General features: G+C 41.4%; 2 protein-coding genes across 3 annotated transcripts in view; one reads left to right on the top strand and one right to left on the bottom strand.

Moving 5' to 3' along the window:
• The window catches only part of igf2bp2b (insulin-like growth factor 2 mRNA binding protein 2b), a 58604-nt gene extending 50483 nt beyond the window's left edge, over window positions 1–8121 (top strand). For both annotated transcript variants that reach the window (XM_053614986.1, XM_053614987.1), the window contains 5 exons: window positions 682–798; window positions 2380–2454; window positions 2683–2814; window positions 3557–3670; window positions 4359–8121. In XM_053614986.1, the coding sequence (XP_053470961.1) occupies window positions 682–798; window positions 2380–2454; window positions 2683–2814; window positions 3557–3670; window positions 4359–4457 (537 nt within the window). In that variant the 3' untranslated portion in view covers window positions 4458–8121. The remainder of the gene's footprint in view (window positions 1–681; window positions 799–2379; window positions 2455–2682; window positions 2815–3556; window positions 3671–4358) is intronic.
• Window positions 8122–10545: 2424 nt separating this feature from the next.
• On the bottom strand, window positions 10546–23338 carry tmem41ab (transmembrane protein 41ab). Its single transcript, XM_053614988.1, has 6 exons — window positions 22866–23338; window positions 15226–15376; window positions 14787–14948; window positions 13176–13314; window positions 11738–12022; window positions 10546–11450 (listed from the first exon to the last, which is right to left on the bottom strand). Exons 1-5 carry the CDS (start codon window positions 23030–23032, stop codon window positions 11784–11786), a joined length of 858 nt encoding a protein of 285 aa, XP_053470963.1. The 5' UTR covers window positions 23033–23338; the 3' UTR covers window positions 10546–11450; window positions 11738–11783.
• Between the last annotated feature and the right edge of the window lie 323 nt (window positions 23339–23661).

The raw sequence follows: 23661 nt of genomic DNA, 5'->3' as shown, positions 1-23661 counted from the left end.
AATAGTAGAGTTACAGTCAACACACACACATCTGTCAACACACAACGCACACCGTAGTCATGTGTGTATGGGTGTGTGTTTAAATAAAGAGATGAAAGTTTAATTAAGGGTAGGGTTGAATTTATGTGTACATAGTATTAATTGTCTAGGTAATTGTCCTCACAATGATTGTAAAGTGTGTGTGTGTGTGTGTGTGCGCGAGAGAGAGAGAGAGAGAGAGAGAGAGAGCATACGGGAAGCATTTGTATGGGTGGGTGTAAGAAAGCTAGATCCTGTGTGTGTGTGTGTGTGTGTGTGTGTGTGTGTGTGTTCTGTGTGTTTGTGTGTGTGTGTGTGTGTGTGTGTTCTGTGTGTTTGTGTGTGTTTGGGATTTTGGGGGTGTGTGTGGTTTTGCGCACTCATGCTGGAATGACTGTCGTGGTATCGCTCTGTGTGTTCAGTCCTGACTCAGGGAATGCTATTACCACTGATCTCATTCAGACAAATCAAACCACTCAACACACACACACACACACACACACACACACACACACACCTTTTATCCATCTTCCTGGATTGCATTTCTTCAGTGCTCAAGTATGTCTTTAGGGTATGATGTAAAAGTGTGTGTTTGTTTTTTGGTGTGTTTGTGTGTGTGTGTGTGTGTGTGTGTGTGTGTGTGTGTGTGTGTGTGTGTGCCAGGCTCCAGAGCAGGAAGTGGTATATCTTTTCATCCCCACTCAAGCCGTTGGAGCTCTAATAGGGAAGAAAGGACAGCATATCAAGGAGCTGGCACGGTTTGCCGGAGCGTCTATCAAAGTGAGATTTCAATCTGTCTATCTGTCTATCCTCAGTCAGTTCCAGAATTATTGGCACCCTTCAAGCGTGTGGGCAAAAATTATTATATTCACACAGTCGGTATATTTCATTGTCACAGAAGCTTCATTTTTAAATAATGTTATTATTTTCTCGTAAAACTAGCAGTGTAAGCCCTGTCAACTTTGGAGTACTCTGATATGAGTTTCCATGAAAAAATAAACAGTATGAGTTACGATTAAAAAAAATGGCAAAAGAGCAATGCCCCCCCCCAATAATAACGATAATAATAATAATAATAATAATAATAATAACAGTAACGACAGATGAGGCAATCCACATATGAATCTGCAGTGATTCAACATGAACTCTTCAGTGTTAACTTTCTTATTAATTGTTATATGTAACATCTTATCTAACGCACCATACCCACGGTGAAGCATGGTGGCCGAGGCATCATGCTTTAGGGCTGCTTTTTGACCAAGCATGAGGTTGCACATGTCTAATACCGCTTTTACATCCTTTGCTTTGTTTTGAAGAGTTGCAAGAAAGAAGCCCTTTACAGAACGCATCACTGAACCTGTTGTAAAGCGGAATCATGTCTCCTGGTCCGATGAGAGCAAAATCAGTCTTTGGTTATAAACACCATCAGAATGTCTGATGAAAAAAAAAGAGAAATGCCCGCCAAATATGCTGGTGGATGTTTGATGTTTTAACTGGATGTGTTCATGAAGGTTGCCAAGACTGATGGAGTTGACTGTGTACTAGAAACAGTGATGTTATGATAAAATGAAAACTGATAGATTATACGAAACAATCGAGTGAAGAAGTACAAATGTGTAGTTTTAGGTAGTTTGATGATAGAAGGAAAATGGTCCAAATTATAAACCAGGGCAGTGGTGGCTTGGAGGTTAAGGCTCAAGAAGGTGTTCAAGCCCCAGCGCTGCCAAGCCGCCACTGTTGGGTCCCTGAGCAAGGCCCTTAACCCTCTCTGCTCCACGCTGTATCATGGCTGCGCTCTGACCCCAGCTTCCTCACATGCTCGGGTATGCGAAGAAAAGATTTTCACTGTGCTATAATGTATATGTGATCAATAAAGACTCATTATAATTAGCATTACACAAGTAAAAAAAAAAACTGCATTGAGACAGTGTGGACACTGTGTGTTTTAAATCTGGTGTTAAAATATTCAATGTTTTGCCATGCTTAGGGTTTACGTGTTATTTAACGCTTATCAGACAAATGTGATGACTGTCCTAATGGGCGTGGCTTAATATTCTAATGAGCATCTGTGATTAGAATATTCGGCGTCCCGTAGTCTGAGATTTGCAACCTGCTACGCCACGACCGTTCCATTTTCTGTAAACGTCCTCGGCTAGTTTTACGAAACATCGAAATAAAGACAGCGTTTTTTAATAAATAGTTCGATAACGTACCGTATATTTGAGGTTTTATGATGGATCACGGATGCTTCGCTCCATAGTAACAGGTTGAATGTAAAAAGTGCCTCCTTGAACACTGGAGGATTGTGTGAGCCCCAAACCAAAGGGTGGATTTCTGATGTTCAATGTTGTGTGAATGCAGATCGCTCCATCAGACAGTCCTGATGCCCCGGAGAGGATGGTCATCATCACCGGCCCTCCTGAAGCCCAGTTTAAGGTCAGCTGCACAATCACACTGCGTTTATACATGTTATGGTTCTACCAATAAGAACCCAGTGCGTTACATAATCCTCTCATTTCCTCCTCGAAGACCTGGTATGAATCAAAGCCTCAATTATTAGATGATCTTGAATCATCTGTTGAAACTACTGCTCTAAATTCTTCCTGACATCTCTCTCCTTCTCTCTCTCTCTCTGTCTCTCTCTCTCTCCGTCCATGATCGCAGGCTCAGGGTCGGATATACAGAAAGCTAAAGGAGGAGAACTTTTTCACCGCTAAGGAGGAAGTGAAGCTGGAGACACACATCAAAGTCCCTGCTGCTGCCGCTGGTCGAGTCATTGGCAAGGGCGGGAAAACGGTGTGTCTCAGTGTGTGCGCAATGCAATAGAGCTGTGAAATTTCTTCAACGATTGCTTTATATTCAAATGCATCGAGCCTTTTATTTACACCTGCCACACCTATGACATGGAAGGTGTAAAAGTGTTGAAAACAAAAAAAAAAAAAACCCCACCCACCCAACCAGCTCTCCGTAGACAAGCCAGCCAGCCGCTTCTTTTCAGACCGCTGCTCCTGCCGTGTCACATGACTACGTAACACATTCTGAGGAAAACTATCTGCCCTCATCCGCATACACGAGCACACAGATGCTCCGAATAACCAGCCTCACTGTACAGGAGAGTAAACGTACATGGCGTTGGCTCTAGGCTCCCTGTGACCTGGTGTAGGATTAGCGGGATGGAAAATGGATGGATGGAAGATTGATACACAATTTAAACATGTGAATGAATGTATACCATAATTATTCAATGTACTTATTCAAGTTCCTTTTCTGTATCAAGCCATAAGGGTTATTAATCCAAAACGTTTAGGAATCTGGTGTTTTAATTGACTGATGTTCGGTGGCTAAAAGTAGATTGTAAACATTTGAAAGTGATCGGTTTGCCTATAAATAAATCAACCAAAGTGATTGGTTTGAATTTAAACATACTATACTATCATGATTTTGTACTTAAAAAAAAAAAACAATTAGTATTGGTGTGTAATTTCCTTACACGAGGAATGATGGTAGGATCTTATTACTTTGTTGTTGCTCTGTGCAGGTGAACGAGCTGCAGAATCTCACCAGCGCTGAGGTCATCGTCCCGAGAGACCAAACGCCTGACGAGAACGACGAGGTGTTTGTGAAAATCATCGGGCATTTTTTTGCTAGTCAGGTAAGCGCACGACTCCCTTAATTTCAGCTTGATGTAGCTCCAGTCTGACCCACATACACCGAGCTCCAGTTTCCTATCACTCACTGATCATGAAAGTGATCGCCGTTAGTGGAAACGAAACGTCTCGGTGTTTATAAAACCTTATTCGATTGTAGATTACATGTAAACGTCTGTCCATACTTTTCTAGTTGCTTAGCAAACAAGGCTTACTGTTAACAGACTACATTATGGGATGGAATAATTGTTTATTGTGAAAATGATTATTAATCAGGGAAAAATATTTATTGCACAAAGGATTTTATCACGAGTGAGGGAGGTTTAAGGTTTCTGTTCTTAGGCATGATGCAGCGCACACTTACCTGTAATGTAATCACTATAACCCACACCCTCTTTATTTTTTGGTTTTCCCTCTCTCTCTCTTTTTTTTTTCTATGCTCAATTGTTTGTCATATACAATAATTACCTAATTAGAGTGTTTTCAATCAAATATCCACTGGTATTTATCAATCTCTTAGATTTTCTAAGTTTAGAGAACATGATGCGTGTTCAATGCTCACGAAATCACAGTGGTTTGTTTTTGTTTTGTTTTTTAATATAGAGTGTTCAAAAGTGCGTAATCGAAGGTACAAATTACTTGTTGAATAAACAAAGTCCTGTGTGGTGTTGAAATCCTCTCGTTGATTTGCAGACTGCGCAGAGGAAGATCAGGGAAATCATCCAACAAGTCAAACAGCAACAGCAGAAAAACCAGCAGGGGGCAGCGACACCATCGCAGCACACCAAGTGACCAGCAGGGGGCGGCCAGCAAGCAGCAGCAGCAGCAGCAGCCTATGAATGTAGCTCCTCCGAGCGCAAACCAAATCGAGCAAAACGGCGCAAGAGAACGAAAAAAACAAGCGGGAGGGAAACACACGAGAAGGACATGCAACAAGATTGAAACCAAAGAACCTTATAAGACCTGAGCGAGCCTCACTCCGAGAGCAAAAACAACCCTGTGAGCGCTCCGAACATCCGGACGAGCGCGCCTGTAGGTGACTGAATGTGTGGAGATGCTGTGTAACGGTACGCTGGGTTGGATCTGTCCTCTGAGAAGCACACATTATTAGCGAAGCGGAAATCCGGCTGCTTGTGAGACGATCTTACCAGCAGACATCGCGCTCCTGTCCATACAGGAGCGGAAGCGGCAGCCGTAAGCACATTCAGGCTGAGCGCGAGCACACTGTGTTAATGTAGCCTGACTAGCATTTAACAATGTGGACTGTTGAGCGAGTGACACATGACTACCTGAGGGAGTGTTGGGTAAAGACGAGTAGGTGTATAACAGTGTTCATTGATTAGAAGACCTTAATGTGCTTTCTTTCGAGTTGTCTGTAGCCTTAGATAGTTTTAATTTAAAAAAAAAAAAAACAAAAACAAAAAAAAAGGGCAGATTTTCCGACGTATTTAGCGTGTGGCAAAGCAGTTAGCATGTCCCGAAGACACTCTGAAATTTCCTTAGCGTAGCTGCTAATTTAGCACTTTTTAGTGTTGGTTAATCAGGCCTTAAATGCGAATAAATAGTCCGAATTTAGTTTAGTTGTTTTAAAGCTTAGCACAAGATGCTTAGTTTTGGTTTACTAGCCTCCGTGCTAACCCGCTTCTCCCGTCTCGCTTTTCTTTTCATCCCTGTGTTTCTTTCCCAGTTTCATCCCAAAGTTCCTCTGCCCAAGATGAAAGTCTACTGAGCTCTCCAGGCCTACAAATTATGAGGGAGGAAAAACAAAAACAAAAGCGTTTATGATTATGATTGTGAAGTCTCCAGTCAGCCTGATTTTATTGCGAATGCTGTTTTGGGAAAGCCAGAATGGCCTCACTTTATCCTAAATACATGTTGTGTACTAGATCCAACAAAAGCACTTAAAATATTTTAGCGTGAAGCAAAAAAAAAAAAAGTGAACAGCAAAAGTCTGGTGAAGTGCAAGTGCAATAAGTAGAGGCTGCCTACAAGCTGCGTTCAGGACAATTAATCACGTCCTGGACAGGAGCCTGATAACTAGTGAATGTATACAGTGTTTCTACCTGCCTTCTGCAGCACACAGCGTCCTGTCTGTCTCGCTCTGTCTCGCTCTCTGTCTATCTCTCTCTGTCTCTCTCTGTCTGTCTCTCTCTGTCTATCTCTCTCTGTCTCTCGGTCCCTCTCTCTGTCTTGCTCTCTGTCTGTCTCTCTCTGTCTCTCTCTCTCTGTCTGTCTGTCCCTCTCTCTGTCTCTCTCTCTGTCTGTCTCTCTCTGTCTCTCTCTCTCTCTGTCTGTCCCTCTCTCTGTCTGTCTATCTCTCTCTGTCTCTTTGTCTGTCTCTCTCTCTCTCTGTCTCTCTCTCTGTCTCTCTCTCTTTCTGTCTGTCTGCCTGTCTCTATCTCTGTCTCTCTCTCTCTCTCTCTGCCTGTCTCTCGGTCTGTCTGTCTGTCTTTCTATCTTTCTTTCTTTTCTTTTCTTTTTTTCATCTTTTAGTCTTGTATTTTAATTTTTTCTTCTCTTTTTCATTTCTTTTTGTTATCTTTTCACCTTTTATATTTCCCCCTTCATTTTAATGTCATAGCTTTTTCTTTCTTTTTTTCCTTTTTAAATTGGTTCTTTTCTTCATTTTGTCATGTTTAATCCCTTTCTTTCTTCCGTTCTTTTTTCCGCTTGATTTTTTTCTCTCTTCTATTTTTGTTGTCTTCATTTCTTTTCGTTTATGCATTTCTATCATCCTTCCTTCTCTTTATTTTTTATTTTCTGTGGGTTTTTTTTCCCCCTTCTTTTTCTCCTACATCTTTCTTTCTTGCTTTCTTTTCTTTCTTCTGTTCCCGTTGTGTCCTGCTTTCAAGGCATGTGGATTGTCTTTTGATCATTTTTGCCATTACCTGGCTTGTAAGAAAGTTTGTGCTTGTTCTTGTGTGTCCTGAACCTAAAGAAAGAAGAATATATGAGGATTTTTTTTTTTTTTTTTTTTTAAAGAAGTAAACCCTACAATCATACAAGGTGAATGTGGGACGTTTATGGCTTGTCCGTTTGTTTTTTAAGATATGTGACCTTTAAAATGCTGCCCTTTAAAATTCATAACGACGGTTTTAAAAGCCATCAAAGATGCTGACTTCTATGAAAAGAATTGACAGTGGGGACGGTTGACATCGGTATCACCCTGTTGTCTGAAATTTCCAGAGCAGTGATAAAGAGAAGGTGGTGTATGAGCGGTTAGCGTGATCTATTACTACACTGATGAGGTGCTGATCAACCTGTTAAACACAAAGCATAGCAGTTTATTTATGGATACATTAAAACAATTTTAAAAAATTAAAAAGCATGCCGTGCTAATGCGATTGTCTGCGCAGGTCGAGAAGCTAACCTTCACGTAAACCAGTATGAGAAATAACCTTCTACCTCAAGAACAAGGTACCTCAGACCAATTACTTTCTACATATTTTGTATAAACCTTGTAAAGCTCATGAGCGATTTTTTTTTTTTTTTTAATTTTCTAAATAAAAAGAAGAGCGATTTTAAAAAAAATAAATAAAAAACCGAGAATTAGTAAAGATGGTGTGTGCTGTACCATCACCGTGCTTTTTCTTGGGAAAGGGGCGTGTGTGCCTCGTATCAGAAGCTGTACATTGCTGTACCTTATTGGACCTTAAAGAGTTCCTTGTTGAGGTTGATATAACTAACGCTAGCACAACTGACTACCTGGAGAGATGAGATTAACACCGGTCTTGCATTAGGTTAGAGATTTTTTTTTTTTTCCCCCAAAAGTATTTTGTTTAACATAGACTTAACATTAAAATAGAATTCACATGGCAGATATGCGACATGCTGTAAGTGTCAGTAGGAAGAAACGATATGTAGCTGAACAATTCTGACTGCTTGCTAGGTACAACTTTATTTTATTATTTTTATTTTTTTTTTGCAGTGTAATTCTGTAGCGAAGTCTTTCCACTCTGAAGGTTGCAGTATAATCATTAACGCATCTGTTAGCATCCGAATAGCCGCTAACACCAATCTGTGTGGTTTTAGGAGTTTTTTTTTTTCTTTTCTTTTCGTTTAACGCTGTTACATGCTGTTTGATTTCCATCTGTAGTGCAGAGTTGATCACTATCTAACCTGGTTGTCGGTTTATTTACAGTTTTGTTGCTTTTTGACAAACTTTAGCGGAAGTGGACTGCACTACGCTCGTGTTCTTGTGCTTCTGGTGTTGTTTTTCCACGTTTCTCTGTATCAGGTTCTTCACACCTGTACTGTGAACGGTTTGGCTTTTAGACATGCCAGACCTGTGAAAGCACTGGATTATAACAGTGCCTATTAACACAAAATACATTTTTAGAGCACACATAAGCTTCTACTAACGTTTCCATTGAGGTTTTTATTTTCTTTTGCTTTGTAGCTAAGCCACACAGGCCACCAGCTTGGACATGAGCAATAAAGAGACACTTTAAAACAATGCTGTATCTGCGTGCGTCATTCTTTCAATACAGCTCGATCGGGAAGAGATATAGTCCGCGCTTTTCCACGGACGAGCCGGAATTGAGTCGAGAGCGAGTGTTAAAGGTGTCAGTGTCCAATCCAAATGCAACGGGGTTCAAATTGAGACCAAAAAAACATTAAATACTTTTCAAGAATAAGTTTTAACTTCAACTACTTGGCTTTCATTCATGCATCGAAAAGACCACACATTATTTTTTTTTACATCATTTTTACTCTCAAGACAATTTTTAGCAAGAATAATGGGGGGGGAAAACTTGGACAAATCCATGTACCAATTGCAATAAATCCAAGTGAATACATAAAACGTCTCGAGAATGGACCCGAGTCCTACAGCCCAACTCGGTAACCAAAAAAAGCTGCAAATTTTTGTCTTCGAGAGAGAGAAACGAGAGGTCGGTGAGGGAATGACTGCTTATAGCTGCTATAACGTAAGAGATAACAGGATGTAACTTGTTTTGTTTCGCAGACGTTCCAGGCATTAAACTATAAAGGATTAGTGCGACGTTATGTTCACTAACACATGATAAAAATGGTAATGGTTCGCAAATGAACGCAAAGCAAGAGGAATAAAAATCTTCAACATCGGGCTGCGTGACACAACCCCATCGTTGATTTATTTCTATTTTAACAGTACGCATCACCGTGTTTTATTCTTTACGTCAGCTACTGGTTTTGTAGTCGATGAGGTTTATAGTCAACCAAAATATGGGATTGAGCAGCACACTAGCGCTTTCACTCCCTCAGAGAATCTAGGTCACATATACAGTACATAACCTTCTGTTTGAATCCATTCAATATCATATTAAACAAACATCTGAAAAGAGTTTCTTTAATGACCTCATAGTCAAGTCTTATCCTTGAAGGATTTACAGCACAAAAATAACATTAGAGAAACATCTCATCAGGACAAAACACACTTGTAGCATTAACACCGTCCCATAACAAACGATAAACGTTCTCGTAATAGTTTTCTCCTGTAGGATTATTTCGCTCGACACAGTTTCTAGCTTTATTTTCAAATATCAATTAAGACATTGAAATGAAGGTTCTTTAAGACAAAGTGAGTCAGGTGAATAAGAAAACAAACTATACATGAAATTCAAAAGCATTTGACCGTGATACGGTAAAAAAAAAAAAAAAAAAAAAAAAAAAAAAGTACAGTACATCGTGCTAGAAAATATATAATACATAAAACTACATGCACATTGTGTCAAACGGAGACAGCGAGTCCTAAAAAAAGGCAGCATTCCGGGAAAAATAATCAAAATATTTAACATTCTGTCCGTTAATGTAATTACACAAAGGTTTGCATGGGTTAAGGCACGTTTATGTAACATGAACTCATTTCCCAGATACTCACAGAGCTATCAGTGGCTTGATAACGACCCTGAGATTCGAACTCCCAACTTTCAGTCACCTCCACATCCACATATCTGTGTATCTAAAGCTCAGGGTATTGAACTGAGTACACTCTGCATCCTTTGGTACTCGCCAATTACTGAACTCACCCTGACTCTTCATCCTTTATAAATGTCTTTATAAATCTTTATAAATACAACGGAAGACCCAAAGATGATCATGAGTAAGAAGACTTAATCAAACTTTCTATAAATACATTCTCTGGTATTTCACAGGCAGCCATAAATCATTTTACAAAGCAACACTAAAAGACTATACTATCAACTTTGTGTGTAAACTTCCTACAGCACCTGAGACACAATTTACAAACCCCGCCCCCTACCTTTTTTTATTATTATTATTTTATTTATTGCAACACTGCAAAGGCTTTTATAAGGATTAAAGGAATAATTTGGCCGAAAATGTACGTTATTTCTTTTATTTTCCCACAAACGTAGTCGATCAGCCGAGACATGTTTGTTGTTTTCTCACATCAGACACCCACCAAAAGAGTCTAATCAACTGCATTTGGGGGAAAATTGATAAAATTGCTATTTTTTATTCCTTTAACAGCACAGCAAGGGCAAAGGCACATCAAACAGGCCTGTTCCTTACACATCCTGTATATATATATACTGTACACACAATAAAACTGCTACATGATCAGATTCTAAGACAATGTATATTGCTACAAAGTCTGTGCATATGCGTTTAAGACATTTAAAAATCTCCTGTTTGGCACAGAATGCATTTAAAATGATATTAAAGACAGTTTCTACTAAAATCCCTACACTAGTTTTCCTACATTCTTCTTCGTCCCGCTGAACCACAGCACTGCAGAGTTTAGTGATTTCCCTGCTATACACCTGAATCAGCTCGTGACCTGAGGTAATTATTGAACATCGGATCCAAGCACCGATTTATTACTACTGTTGTGTGTTGTATATGTACATGTATGTGTACATATTCAGCACTCTGTTCAGTTCCTGTCTTTGTCACTCTCTATCACCACTTTAAGGATGCACTATGGGATGAAGGCAAACTGGTGGAGGCAGTGTGATGCTCTGGGCTGGAAATGTTCTTCTGGGAAACCGTGGGTCCTGGCATACATGTGGATGTTACTTTGACACGCACCTCCTACCTAAACACTGTTGCAGACTGAGTACACCCCTTCCTGGCACTGGTATTCCTTAGCGTCAGTGGCCTCTTTCAGCAGGATAATGCTCCTGCCACACTGCAAAAACTCTTCAGGAACGGTTTGAGGAACATCACATAGGGTTCAAGGTGTTGACTTGGCCTCCAAATTCCCCAGATCTCAAACCAATCGAGCATCTCTAAGATGTGCTGGACAAACAAATCCAATCCATGGAGGCCCTACCTCACAACTTACAGGATCTGCTGCAAATGTCTTGGTGGCAGATCGTACAGCACACCTTGGTCTTGTGGAGTCCATGCCTAGATGGGTCAGAGCTGCTTTGGCAGCACAAGGAAAACCTACACAATATTAGGTCCACAAAAATATTGGTTTTAACGTTATGGCCATGTTCTCCCCGTGCTGCGGGGGTTTCCTCTGGGTACTCCGGTTTCCTCCCCCAGTCCAAAGACATGCATGGTAGGCTGATTGGCGTGTCTAAAGTGTCCGTAGTGTATGAATGGGTGTGTGAATGTGTGTGTGATTGTGTGCCCTGCGATGGACTGGCACCCTGTCCAGGGTGTACCCCGCCTTGTGCCCGATGCTCCCTGGGATAGGCTCCAGGTTCCCCACGACCCAGAAAAGGAGTAAGCGGTTGAAGATGGATGGATGGATGGATGGATGTTATGGCTGATCGGTGTATATATCATTTAAACCAGGGTTGCCAGGTATGTGTCTTTTTCTGTAGGATTAGCCTGTGGAAATATTCAGATTAATTATAACAAATATAAATAATGAGCTAGGTTTTTTCAGGCAGTAAATGCATGATCGATTAAGTATGTACCATATGAGGACCATGGTTAGGATTTATATATAGTAAGTTGTTGTTTTTGCTGTGTGGGAGAGTAGCTTTTCTTACTGAACGTTTGAAATGGTAATCTGCTATAAAGTGGCTATTGCTAAACATTTATATAAAACTAACTGCTGTGACAATACCGGATTTAAACATTAGTCTGAACAAAGCAGTGCTTCTAGGAATCACCTTGAGTTTAGTGCTGTGCTCCTGCAGATCCCTGATCTACTGCAGGTCATCTGGTTTTGAGATGGTTGATCTCTTTGAGCTGTTTGCTCTGGCCGTTGGGCTTCATGCTGTCCAGTTTGAGGTGCGACTGACTGTAGCGGCGGATGATGGCACCGGGCAGCAGGGCCACACATGCTATAAGCAGAAGCTGCAGCAAAGTTCCCCAGGAGAAGATGTCGTCCAGTGACGTGATCTCCGACAAGATGGCTCCCGTCCTCACGCAGATGAAGTTGTAGGGGATCAGACCTGGAGAAAGATTCGGCAGTATATGATTATGAAATAGTAGCCCTTTGAAAGCAGGATGTAATCTGTATAACTACTGATATTTGGGAAATGATTTCCTCCCAAAAGTTAGCATTAGATGTACAGTGGGGTCTAAAAGTCTGAGGCCGCGACTGAAAAGACTTCTATTTTTTCATTCCTTTCTGATTTAATACAAAGATTTTCCGTACAGATTATGTTATCAGCTTCATTTTCAGAATTTTGTAGTATTTAGTATGTCCTGTTTTTGCTTTAATGACCCGACGTGGCATGGACTCCTCAAGTCCGTGTAAAACCTGATGATCCACGTTAGATCAAATCCCTCCAGTGTCGCATAAACACAGGCTTCAGTGGAAGGGATAAGACTCAAGGAAATTCTGAGCTTTTGTACAAAGGAGTTAACATGGTCAATATTACAAATTTGCTCAAAGTTAAAATAGTAGTGGGGGGGGGAGATTTTCTGAGGGCGGAAATGCCTTGTTCTGACATGCTTTTCTGGTCACCATGGCGATAAAGAGTGGTTATTCAAGACTTTCTGTCAACTCAAACCAGTTTGGCCATTCTCCTCCAGCCGCTCTCATCAGCAAGGCATTTCTGCCCGCAGAACTGTCCCTCACTGATGTTTTTTGTTTTCTGCACCATTCTTTGTGAATTCTAGAGACTATTCTGTGTGAACATCCTAGAAGATACTCAAACCAGCCCATTTGGCACCAACAACCATGCCACGGTCAAGTTTTTCTGATGTTTGACGTGAACATAAACTGAAGCTCTTGCCCTGTATCTGCTGCCACAGGTTTGGCTGATTTTATACTGCATGAATGAGCAGGTGTACAGGTGTTCCTATTATAATTATTTATGCATAGGTATATTTATTCTTTTCAGAATGTGGATATAACCAATATCTGTCTGAATAATATTTTTGCCAGTATTGCTTAGGGTCATTGGACACAAACTTAAACTTAACCTGGTTAGGCTATACCAGTATTTTGATGCTAATAGCAAATAATATAGCATTTATAATATTACATTTAGCTTCCGTGCAGCTTCAACATCATTAGCATTCATAATCACGTTGCTCTTATTCAGTATTTATGGCTGAGAACTGCTTGCACATGGCCAGTTACTATCTATCACTCACCAATAAGGACAGAGAAGAAGAACATGGGGATGGGGATGTTGAGGATGGGAGAGGTTACATTCAAGAACCAGTTGGGTGTCATGGGAAAGAAGCGCAGGAAAAGCAGGAAGAAGAATAGACTACTCCTGTTTTCTTCCACCTGAGACATTTATATACATATAGAGTGTTAGAGAGAGAGAGAGAGAGAGAGAGTGTGAGAGAGAAGCATGATAATCTAGCATTCATTTTCTGCTGATAGAGATCTATTCAGCCACAGTGTAAATGTGGTACACCATTTGAAACCCTTTCAGTGCAATAAAAGCACACGCTGATTAGCACAGCTAAGGCAATTTTGTGGTAATGGAAATCCTGTTACATTCTGTTCTATTCTCCACAATGCACTTCACTACAGCAGATCTGTGAGGAAAGATCGCTGCCTAGTGAGCACAATAAATACATTCTCTTATATGTGCTTTCTAATCTGTTCAGGAATCAAACCTGGAAACTCATTCATTCCTTCACTCATTCATTCATTCATTCATTCACCTTCGGTAAACACTTTATCCTAGTCATAGATAGGACATAGTTGATGGGAAGCCTGTCTCAAAAACACACAAGGCAGGAGAATTCACCTCGGATGGGATACCAGTGAATCTATATCAGGGTATCAAACACACACAATTTAACATAGCCAATCCATATACCTGCATGTTTTTGGACAGGAGGAAACTGGAGGACCTGGAGGAAACCCACATGAACATTCTGAACCAGTGTTCCTACAGCTGTGAAGTGGCAACACTTCCTAATGTACTGTACCACCATGCCCAATGGACCATTTTATCAGACATCTTCAATACTTTGGTGAGCGAATTTTGCCTGTTTAAAAAAAAGAGCTGTACATGGACACAACAAGTCACTAGGTATTGGTTTTGCTAGCTAGCTAAACACGTGAAAACATTTGTGTTTTGGGGGGAAAGCACTGAAAAAACGATCTGAAGAACAAGAGATTAGAGGAGCAAAAGAAGTGACATACAGAACGAGCCAGAGATAGATATACAGACAAGCAAACAAAATTACAACTATAACTTAAATCTGTACCAACACACTCTTCACATTAGATTTATTTACCCTATTTCCTCCTAAAAACAGTGCAGGGGATCTCAATCTTGCGGCCAGGGGCCCCTTTAACTGTAAAATAAATTCCATGGACCCCTCAGTATAAATTTATTAACAAAAATCCATCTCTTCAAATATCAAGCTCATTATTTTAATGTGTACAGTAATATATGGGCTATTTATTGAAGCCATAGAGCTTTTTTTTCCTGAACTTTCCATCAACAGATTGTCAGGTCCAAGTTTGCATTGTTTATAGGCGACTGGTTTTTATGTTATTTAGGTTTGAATTAAACCAATTTAGGTCAAGTTAGCAGTCACAAATTCTAAAAACTGTAAGGACTCAATAATAAATAGAATTACTTTGATAATGGTGGGTTGTGATTTCCAACGCTGTAACAAAATCAGAAAACCACAGACCCCTCGGCTACGCTTCATGAAGCCCACACCGAGAACTACTGCTGTAGTGACCCACCCCCTATTCGATGTATCCTTACACCTATTCAGTGTCATTCTCACCTTCTGTTGTAACATGGCCACTTTCTCAGGGAAGAAGCGGATGACGTGCCATTTACCGAATGTGCGGGACAGCAGGTAGCAGTTAAGGGAGCCCACTGTGGTGAGAGTGCAGGCAATGAGGAGGCCGTACCACGGACCAAACAGCGCCCCCGCCAGCATGTTCTGGAATTAAAATACCCACAGTGAAGTTTTATTTAGTTAAAGAAGTTATTCCACAGCTGGGGTGGAATTTGTGTCCCACTGATATTATATTTAGTTTGAGGTTAACTCTGAAACTGCTTGGAGTTGCCAGTTAGGAAATCTTTATTTAAATAGTCAAACCCTAAAAGGTTTAAATGGAGATATAGGCTAAAACCTGGTACAAGACTAAAACCGATTTATAATGCAGGACCACCAATGAACAGTTTCTTTTTAGGTATAAGATTGCTGTTCTACTAACCAGGAAGGAGGAGCCAGGTATGGCAAAGGACTGCTTGTAGAGGTAGGCACTGCAGAACAGCACGAACACATAACCTGTGTGTTGCCGCTTATAAAACTTGAGCAGCTCGGCCAGATCTCGCAGCTCCTCCAGGTCTGATGGGAAATGCAACCTGATGGGAAATCATCAACAGTAAGACAGAGAGAACTCATCAACAGAATGGTTAAGCTTAAAATACTGAACAGAAACAGTTTGCACACATTGGCCAAATTTTGCGAGCGTCTCGATTTCTTGATAACCTGATGGAGAATATTTTTTATTTGGAAGCAAACTAATCGACTGCATTATGTCAGTCTTGTCATAAACACTTCCTGTTTACATGCCTATTAGCCGCATTAAGCTCTATCTTGGTTGCTGTGCTCCAGTGAGGCCTATGGTGGGCCCCAGCATGGAGCTGTGCAGTGAGGCCTATAGTGGGCCCCAGCATGGAGCTGTGCAGTGAGGCCTATAGTGGGCCCCAGCATGGAGCTGCGCAGTGAGGCCTATAGTGGGCTCCAGCATGGAGCTGCGCACTGAGGCCTATAGTGGGCCCCTTCATGGAGCTGCGCAGTGAGGCCTATAGTGGGACAGCACGGGCCCCAGCATAAAGCTGCGCAGTGAGGCCTATAGTGGGACAGCATGGGCCCCAGCATGGAGCTGCGCAGTGAGGCCTATAGTGGGCCCCAGCATGGAGCTGCGCAGTGAGGCCTATAGTGGGCCCCAGCATGAGCTGCGCAGTGTTGACCATTTCTGCTTGTGTCTTGACCGCTATAATACATGGTGACCATAAAAGTTCAAAGCCTTAATATTACAATTTTATACACTCACCGGCCACTTAGTAAATCTGGACAGAAAAGGATTGGAAAAAACTTTGGTTTGATCTTTTCCCAGTCTTTATCTGCCCAGTTTCAGAGCACCTGGGACCACTGTAGCCTCAGATTCCTGTTGGCTGATAGGAATGGATCCCAATGTGCTTTTCTGCTCAGCATTTGATGTGATTTGTGTTCTGAAATGCTTTTCTTCTCACCATGGTTGTAAAGAGTGCTTATTTCAGTTACTGTCGTCTTCCTGCCATACTCCTCTCACCTCTCTCATCAACAAGAACTGCTGCACACTAGATGCTTTTTCTTCCTTTATCACAATTCTGTGTAAACACTAGAGATTGTTGTGTGTGAAAATCCCAGGAGATCAGCTGTTTCTGAAATACTCAAACATACTCAACCCCATCTCTCACCAACAACCCCACCATGGTCAAGTCCCCCCCCCATTCTGATGTTTGATATGAACATGACCTGAAGCTCTTGACCTGTATCTTCATGGCATTGTGCATTGCGCTGCTGCCACATGATTGGCTCGATTGCATGACTGAGCATGAACTGATCCCATTAAAGAGTCTTTACTAATACATAGTGTAACCTAGAGGATGTGAAAGTCTGTCACATGACCTAAGATCTCTGTTACACCTTCTGTTACAGCTTTATAGTACTTAATTCACTCAGGACTGTGCTGTTCTCTGACAGGGTTGAAGCATAGAGGAAATTAAGATCTAAAATAAGATTACACAAAAAAGGAAAATGCACGAACCTGTGATTACAGGACATCTGGACATGTAGCACATAGCAACATCTGAGAAATATGTGAAGTCAGCGTTGGTGAGGGAGGGAGAGAGATGAAACATGACACAACTGTGAGACTGAAATAGCATGGTGCCCTCTCCGCTGTGTGAGTATGAGCGTGTACTCGCAAGCCTGGCACTAACAAACACCTCCTGAAACTTAAGACGCAAGTCAAGTATGTGTTTCCATGCCATGCCCACAATGCACTGGGCCTCACCACTCTCTCATTGGCTAATAAACAATGTCCCTTACTGGCATTGGTTACTCGAGCACTGTTATGATTATGCCAAAATATGGCCGAAGCAGAGGATTTAATTTTGCTTATGCCGTACGCAGGATGACTAACGTGTAACGTAATAAGTGGCACATGTGCAGTGACTGAAACAAGTACGAGCAAACACGGCTCTGAGAACCGAGATCCATTTTAAGTTTCTTGCACAATACCATACCGATTACACAAACACACACATACTAAGACATATTCACACACACAAGACACACAATCTAAAGGGAAATTCCTTGAACTATAGATAAGGATGGTGTGTGTATCTTGCACTTTTGCACCCTTATTAAGCCGAGACTCAGGCTGGACCAGCTGCTTGTTCTGCAAGAAATGATCTTAGCCTTTCTAAAACACTTTCTCTGTTTCACATCACCCTGCCAAGTCCTCACACTCTCCTGATTCTTCACCTTTAGCGGCCGTCTAATTATCACTCACACCTGTTTCTGCCTGCCCTTCCATCGAAGTTTAGACATTTAAGCAAATAAATTACTAGCAGTGTTTGTGTTTGTACATACAGTGAGGGAAAAAAGTATTTGATCCCCTGCTGATTTTGTATGTTTACCCACTGACAAAGAAATGATCAGTCTATAATTTTAATGGTAGATTTATTTGAACAGTGAGAGACAGAATAACAACAAAAAAATCCAGAAAAACGCACATCAAAAATGTTATAAATTGATTTGCATTTTAATGAGGGAAATAAGTATTTGACCCCTCTGCAAAAAATGACTTAGTACTTGGTTTAAAAACCCTTGTTGGCAATCACAGAGGTCAGACGTTTCTTGTAGTTGGCCACCAGGTTTGCACACATCTCAGGAGGGATTTTGTCCCACTCCTCTTTGCAGATCTTCTCCAAATCATTAAGGTTTCAAGGCTGACGTTTGGCAACTCGAACCTTCAGCTCTCTCCACAGATTTTCTATGGGATTAAGGTCTGGAGACTGCCTAGGTCACTCCAGGACCTTAATGTGCTTCTTCTTGAGCCACTCCTTTGTTGCCTTGGCCGTGTGTTTTGGGTCACTGTCATGCTGGAATACCCATCCACGACCCATTTTCAATGCCCTGTCTGAGGGAAGGAGGTTTTCACCCAAGATTTGACGGTACATGGCCCCGTCCATCGTCCCTTTGATGCGGTGAAGTTGTCCTGTCCCCTTAGCAGAAAAAAAACCCCAAAGCATAATGTTTCCACCTCCATGTTTGATGGTGGGGATGGTGTTCCAGGGGTCATAGGCAGCATTCCTCCTCCTCCAAACACGGCGAGTTGAGTTGATGCCAAAGAGCTCCATTTTGGTCTCATCTGACCTCAACGCTTTCACCCAGTTGTCCTCTGAATCATTCAGATGTTCACTGGCAAACTTCAGACGGGCATGTATATGTGCTTTCTTGAGCAGCGGACCTTGCGCGCGCTGCAGGATTTCAGTCCTTCACGGCGTAGTGTGTTACCAATTGTTTTCTTGGTGACTATGGTCCCAGCTGGCTTGAGATCATTGACAAGATCCTCCCGTGTAGTTCTGGACTGATTCCTCACTGTTCTCATGATCAATGCAACTCCACGAGGTGAGATCTTGCATGGAGCCCCAGGCCGAGGGAGATTGACAGTTCTTTTGTGCTTCTTCCATTTCCGAATAATCGCACCAACTGTTGTCCCCTTCTCACCAAGCTGCTTGGCAATGGTCTTGTAGCCCATTCCAGACTTGTGTAGGTCTACAATCTTGTCCCTGACATCCTTGGAGAGCTCTTTGGTCTTGGCCATGGTGGAGAGTTTGGAATATGACTGATTGATTGCTTCTGTGGACAGGTGTCTTTTATACAGGTAACAAACTGATATTAGGAGCACTCCCTGTAAGAGTGTGCTCCTAATCTCAGCTCGTTACCTGTATAAAAGACACCTGGGAGCCAGAAATCTTTCTGATTGAGAGGGGGTCAAATACTTTTTTCCCTCATTAAAATGCAAATTAATTTATAAAATTTTTGACATGCGTTTTTCTGGATTTTTTTGTTGTTATTCTGTCTCTCACTGTTCAAATACAACTACCATTAAAATTATAGACTGATCATTTCTTTGTCAGTGGGCAAACGTACAAAATCAGCAGGGGATCAAATACTTTTTTCCCTCACTGTAATATATAAGGAATAAAACAAGATAGGGTGATCTGTTACAGGAAAATAACGGGGTAATGTGATTATTTTCCATTTACAGCATATCCTGAAGTGTTTGATTCTGCTTCTTCTACAGCAGTTTGCCAATGAAATGATGAATGAAATGCTCCTGGTTTAAACGCAGGTCCAGTCAGTCAGTTTGCCCTGATTCCTGCCCCCAATAAAAAAAACAGACCTGGATCTCTGCTTCAGGATTCTTAAACTCTTCTTCCTGAAGAACACAACACTGTATAATTTACCCATTTTACCAGGCGTATCAGAACAGCGAAAACACTAAACCGACCTGAGAAAAGTGCAACAGGATCTCTGTACATGCAGGTTGTACTCATCAGTTCCAGTTTAGACATGAAATAGGCCTTGATTTTTTACTCAGTGCGAACAGGAAGTCAGCACTGAGATGCTCCGCCAAAACCTCCACCTGGGGTGGCAGCCAGGGACTCCTCTAGAAATGAAACAAATTCCATGGACCTCCTTTCATATTATGAGCCGTTCAAATATTAGGGAAATATTGTCAGTATAAAACTTTTTATTCCTGGACATTCCATTGACCGATCACGATAGGTCCAATTTGGCATTGTTTATAGGCTTGCTTGTTTCTCATCCATTTAATTCAAATGACCAAAGAAAAAAGAACTCAGTGATAACAACAAATTTGGTAGAAATGGGTTGTGGTTTCTACTGACTATGCTTTGCTTCACAGACCCTTCAGTGAAAACCACTGGCAAAGAGAGTATGATATTTATTGTATTCTGTGCAGTCTGCTTGGCTGCATTTCCATGTATACATTCTTCTATACATTTCTTTATGGTGGAAAAACCACAACCATTTGAATGGCAAAGCACGACACATTTTTAGTCACTGGATTAGGAAATGTTCACAGCAACCTGTTTTTGAAAGTTTTTAGAGAGTTTTCTTCAAAACAGTGACAGAAAATGTGACTATTTAATCATCAGTTTCCTTTTTTTTAAAAAAAATAGTAGTTCTTAGGTACGTTTACTACCCAAATATACCAGACTCTCTAGCACAATCTAGAAGTCTAGAAGATATCCAGACCAAACCTATGTACAATTACGTATTCATTATACTTTAGTTGCATTACTCTAATTAACGCAAACTTTCTCCTGCCATTTACACTTCCGGAATGAGCCACTGTTCCAGGAAGTCTCACTTCACAACTCCTTCTCTCTATATATAATCTCAGCTTCCATATAATTAATAATATAAATCCCAGAATTCTCATTGAAGTCGTACGCTGGCGTACCGAGGACATCTGATTGATGTGTTTTTGGTCGTCTGGGAGAACCTAGGGGAATTTGAAGTGGGTTGTATTACTCTAAGACACACAGCAGTGTGACCTGAAAACTCCCTGAGCTGAGAGTGTAAAATACGGTGGGAGTCATCGAGGATAAAGTAACGATGAGCAGCGTTCCTCTGCTATCTGGAAGTTTTAGAGTCATTTTGTGAGTCTTTAAAAAGGGTGCGCTCAATGCTCGGTGTCAGAGCTCCAGGCCTCCATAGTTGTGACCTCATAATGCACCAGTCAGTATAATGTTGACTGATAAACCACCCTAGTGACATGCCTGTTTATGTCCCCAACAGTCCACTCCATAAACCGGTAAATATTGGGTCCATCATATAACGTGGAGTGTTTCTACAGGAAGGTGGCATTAAAAGCTTTGGTCAGAATTCAGAAGTCAACTGGGAAATGTTGGAAATGTTGGTCACAAGTGATAAATAGCCATGTTGTTACTGGATGGGATTATACATGAATTCCTTTATTCATTCATCTTTACTTAACCACTTTATCCTGTTCAAGCTCACAGTGGATCCCAGGAACACTGGCTGTGAGGCAGGAATACACCCTGGGTAGGTTGGTATTATAATTTTTTATATTTTTTTATTTTTTAGATTTTTCTAATTACCAACTACTGTATGAATATTGCACCAACAACCAAGTAACTAACAGGCAGCATGGTTGTGCAATGGGAAGCATTGCCGCCTCAGAGCCCCGGGTCTATAGTTCGATCCTGAGATTTGGTCAGTCAGCGTGCTGTTCTCCCAGTGTCTATGGGTTTCCTCCATGTTCTCCAGGATTCATTTTAAACATATGTTACAGTACACTAAATTGCCCTGGGTGTTAATCTTTGTTCTGTGTCCTGTGATGGATTGGTGTCCCATCCAGCATGTATTCCCGCCTCATGCCCAGTGTTCCTGGAATTGGCCTGACTCGGATAAAGTGCTTACTGAAGATAAATAAATGAAGAGACCTAGAGAAGAGAAGTGTTTCTAAACAAGCATAGTCTTAAGGATAGGACAAGTAACTCATTCTTCTAACTTGTGATCATTCCGTCTATTCATCCATCCATTTTCCGTACCGCTTATCCTACACAGGGTCGTGGGGAGCCTGGAACCTATCCCAGGGAACTCAGGGCACAAGGTGGGGACATCCTGGATGAAGTACCAACACATTGCAGGGCACAGTCGCACACACACATTCACACACAAATTCACACACTATGGACAATTTGGAAATGCCAATCAGCCTACAATGCATGTCTTTGGACAGGGGGAGGAAACTGGAGCACCCGGAGGAAACCCACAAAGCATGCGGAGAACATGCAAACTCTGTGCACCATGATCAATCCTCTAGAGCCTATTCCTAAAAACATTTACCCTATACACACACACACACACACACACACACACATTAATAACCCCCACTGTGACCCCACCACCATCAGAGCATCTCAAACATACACTACCGGTGAAAAGTTTGTGGACACTCGACTGCAATGTTTCTCACGATCTTAAAAAGCTTTTGATCTGAAGGTGTGTGATTAAATGTGTGAAATCGGTGTTGTAGACAAAAATATAATCGTGCCGACGTGTTCATTTCTTTCATTAGAAAACTAACATTTTATTTACAAAAAAATATTTTTTTAAAACGGACGACTCGGAGCGAAATATTCTGAAAAGCAGCCGATAAGAGTCCAGCGTCGGTGTGAACTCCTTTAATACTGTTTAAAAAGCATCTCAGGGAAATTCCTCAAGAAATCAGTTCAGAAAACGCCAAGAATACATTTCTGGAAATTCTAGACAAAAAGAGTGTCTACTTTGAAGATGCTAAAATACTCAATTATTTTGATTTATTTGGGATTATTTATCACAACATAATTCCCATAGTCCCATTTGTGTTACTCCAGATCCAGAGTTTTGATTACTTTATTATTATTACTCTAAAAATGTAGGTGGAAAAATTAAAATAAAGAATGAGTGTGTCTAAATTTTTGACCGGTAGTGTACTTCAGTCATGGCTACACTCACACACAATTTGCACCACTATATATTATAGACTATTCTAGATTATAGATGATTTATTAGACTAATCACAGCTTGTATTCATTCATTACAGATGTAATCATCTGGATCTGTTTTATCCTTGGAGAGATAAAAGACGCACAGGGGCACCATTAATAATCGGATAAATTTACAATTAGTAAATTGTATCAAACAAAAATGTGACTTGCATGAAATAATGTTATTGAGTGTGTCGTTGCGGCTCACCGGAGCTCCTCTTCATGTGCACCGCTGTCCTCCTCACGCGCTCCCGGTCCGGCTGCGGGGTCGTGATGTTGCGCGCGAGGCGGTCCGGGTGGCAGAAAAGCCGATAGCACATAGAGGTAGAACGTGGCCGCGGCCACCACCGCAAACAAACCCCATATCGAGCGCATGATCCCGCACAGAACCGGTAACGAGTGTCCTGCCTGCGCGCGACCCCGCAGATTTAAGGTCAGCTCGAGTCACGGCTCCCGGTCCGCCCTCGAGCTTTAGACGTACGTGGAACTACAGCGAGACGGCATGTAAACCGGTGGGGGAACTCCAGACGGGGCAGCACCAGTCACATGCACACAAATATGAGCCTGGTGACAGCTGGAGAGTTCACCTCAGTCTTATTCGGGCTACACTCACATACACAAGCTTTCATGGAAATCATTTCTTCCCTAATACAAGCACATGATATATAAGATTAATATTATACTCACCATCCACCTGCACATTCATGCTCTGGTCCAATCAGCCAAGTGCAGTTTCACATCAAACATCTCAGTCATTTGAGCATGGCATTTCAGAAACTGCTGATCTCTTGGGATTTTTTCCCCTCTATCTCTAGAGTCTCTAGAGCAGGGGTGTCCAATCTTATCCGGAAAGGCCAGGTGTGGGTGCAGGTTTTCAGTCCAACCAAGCAGGAGCCGGGAACAGATCCAGGTAACAACACACAGTGTTATAAATCAAGTGTGTGTAAACTTTTGAACTGTTCATGTGTGTAAATTCAGTTATTATTGTGTTTTGTGGAATATAT

Source organism: Ictalurus furcatus, chromosome 26, assembly GCF_023375685.1.
Source record: "Ictalurus furcatus strain D&B chromosome 26, Billie_1.0, whole genome shotgun sequence".
Taxonomy (NCBI): Eukaryota; Metazoa; Chordata; class Actinopteri; order Siluriformes; family Ictaluridae; genus Ictalurus; species Ictalurus furcatus.
The sequence above is the reverse complement of the archived record's forward strand: the minus strand, read 5'-3'. Positions and strand labels throughout refer to the sequence as shown.

What these genes read in the sequence shown, in the direction of transcription:
- tmem41ab (XM_053614988.1), bottom strand. Translation starts at nt 23,032, where the DNA reads ATGCGCTCGATATGGGGTTTGTTTGCGGTGGTGGCCGCGGCCACGTTC. An exon ending in GCACATGAAGAGGAGCTCCG is followed by an intron (nt 15,377 to 22,865) that starts GTGAGCCGCAAC and finishes ATTTCCCATCAG; the next exon opens with GTTGCATTTCCCATCAGACC. An exon ending in TGGCCATGTTACAACAGAAG is followed by an intron (nt 13,315 to 14,786) that starts GTGAGAATGACA and finishes TAAATGTCTCAG; the next exon opens with GTGGAAGAAAACAGGAGTAG.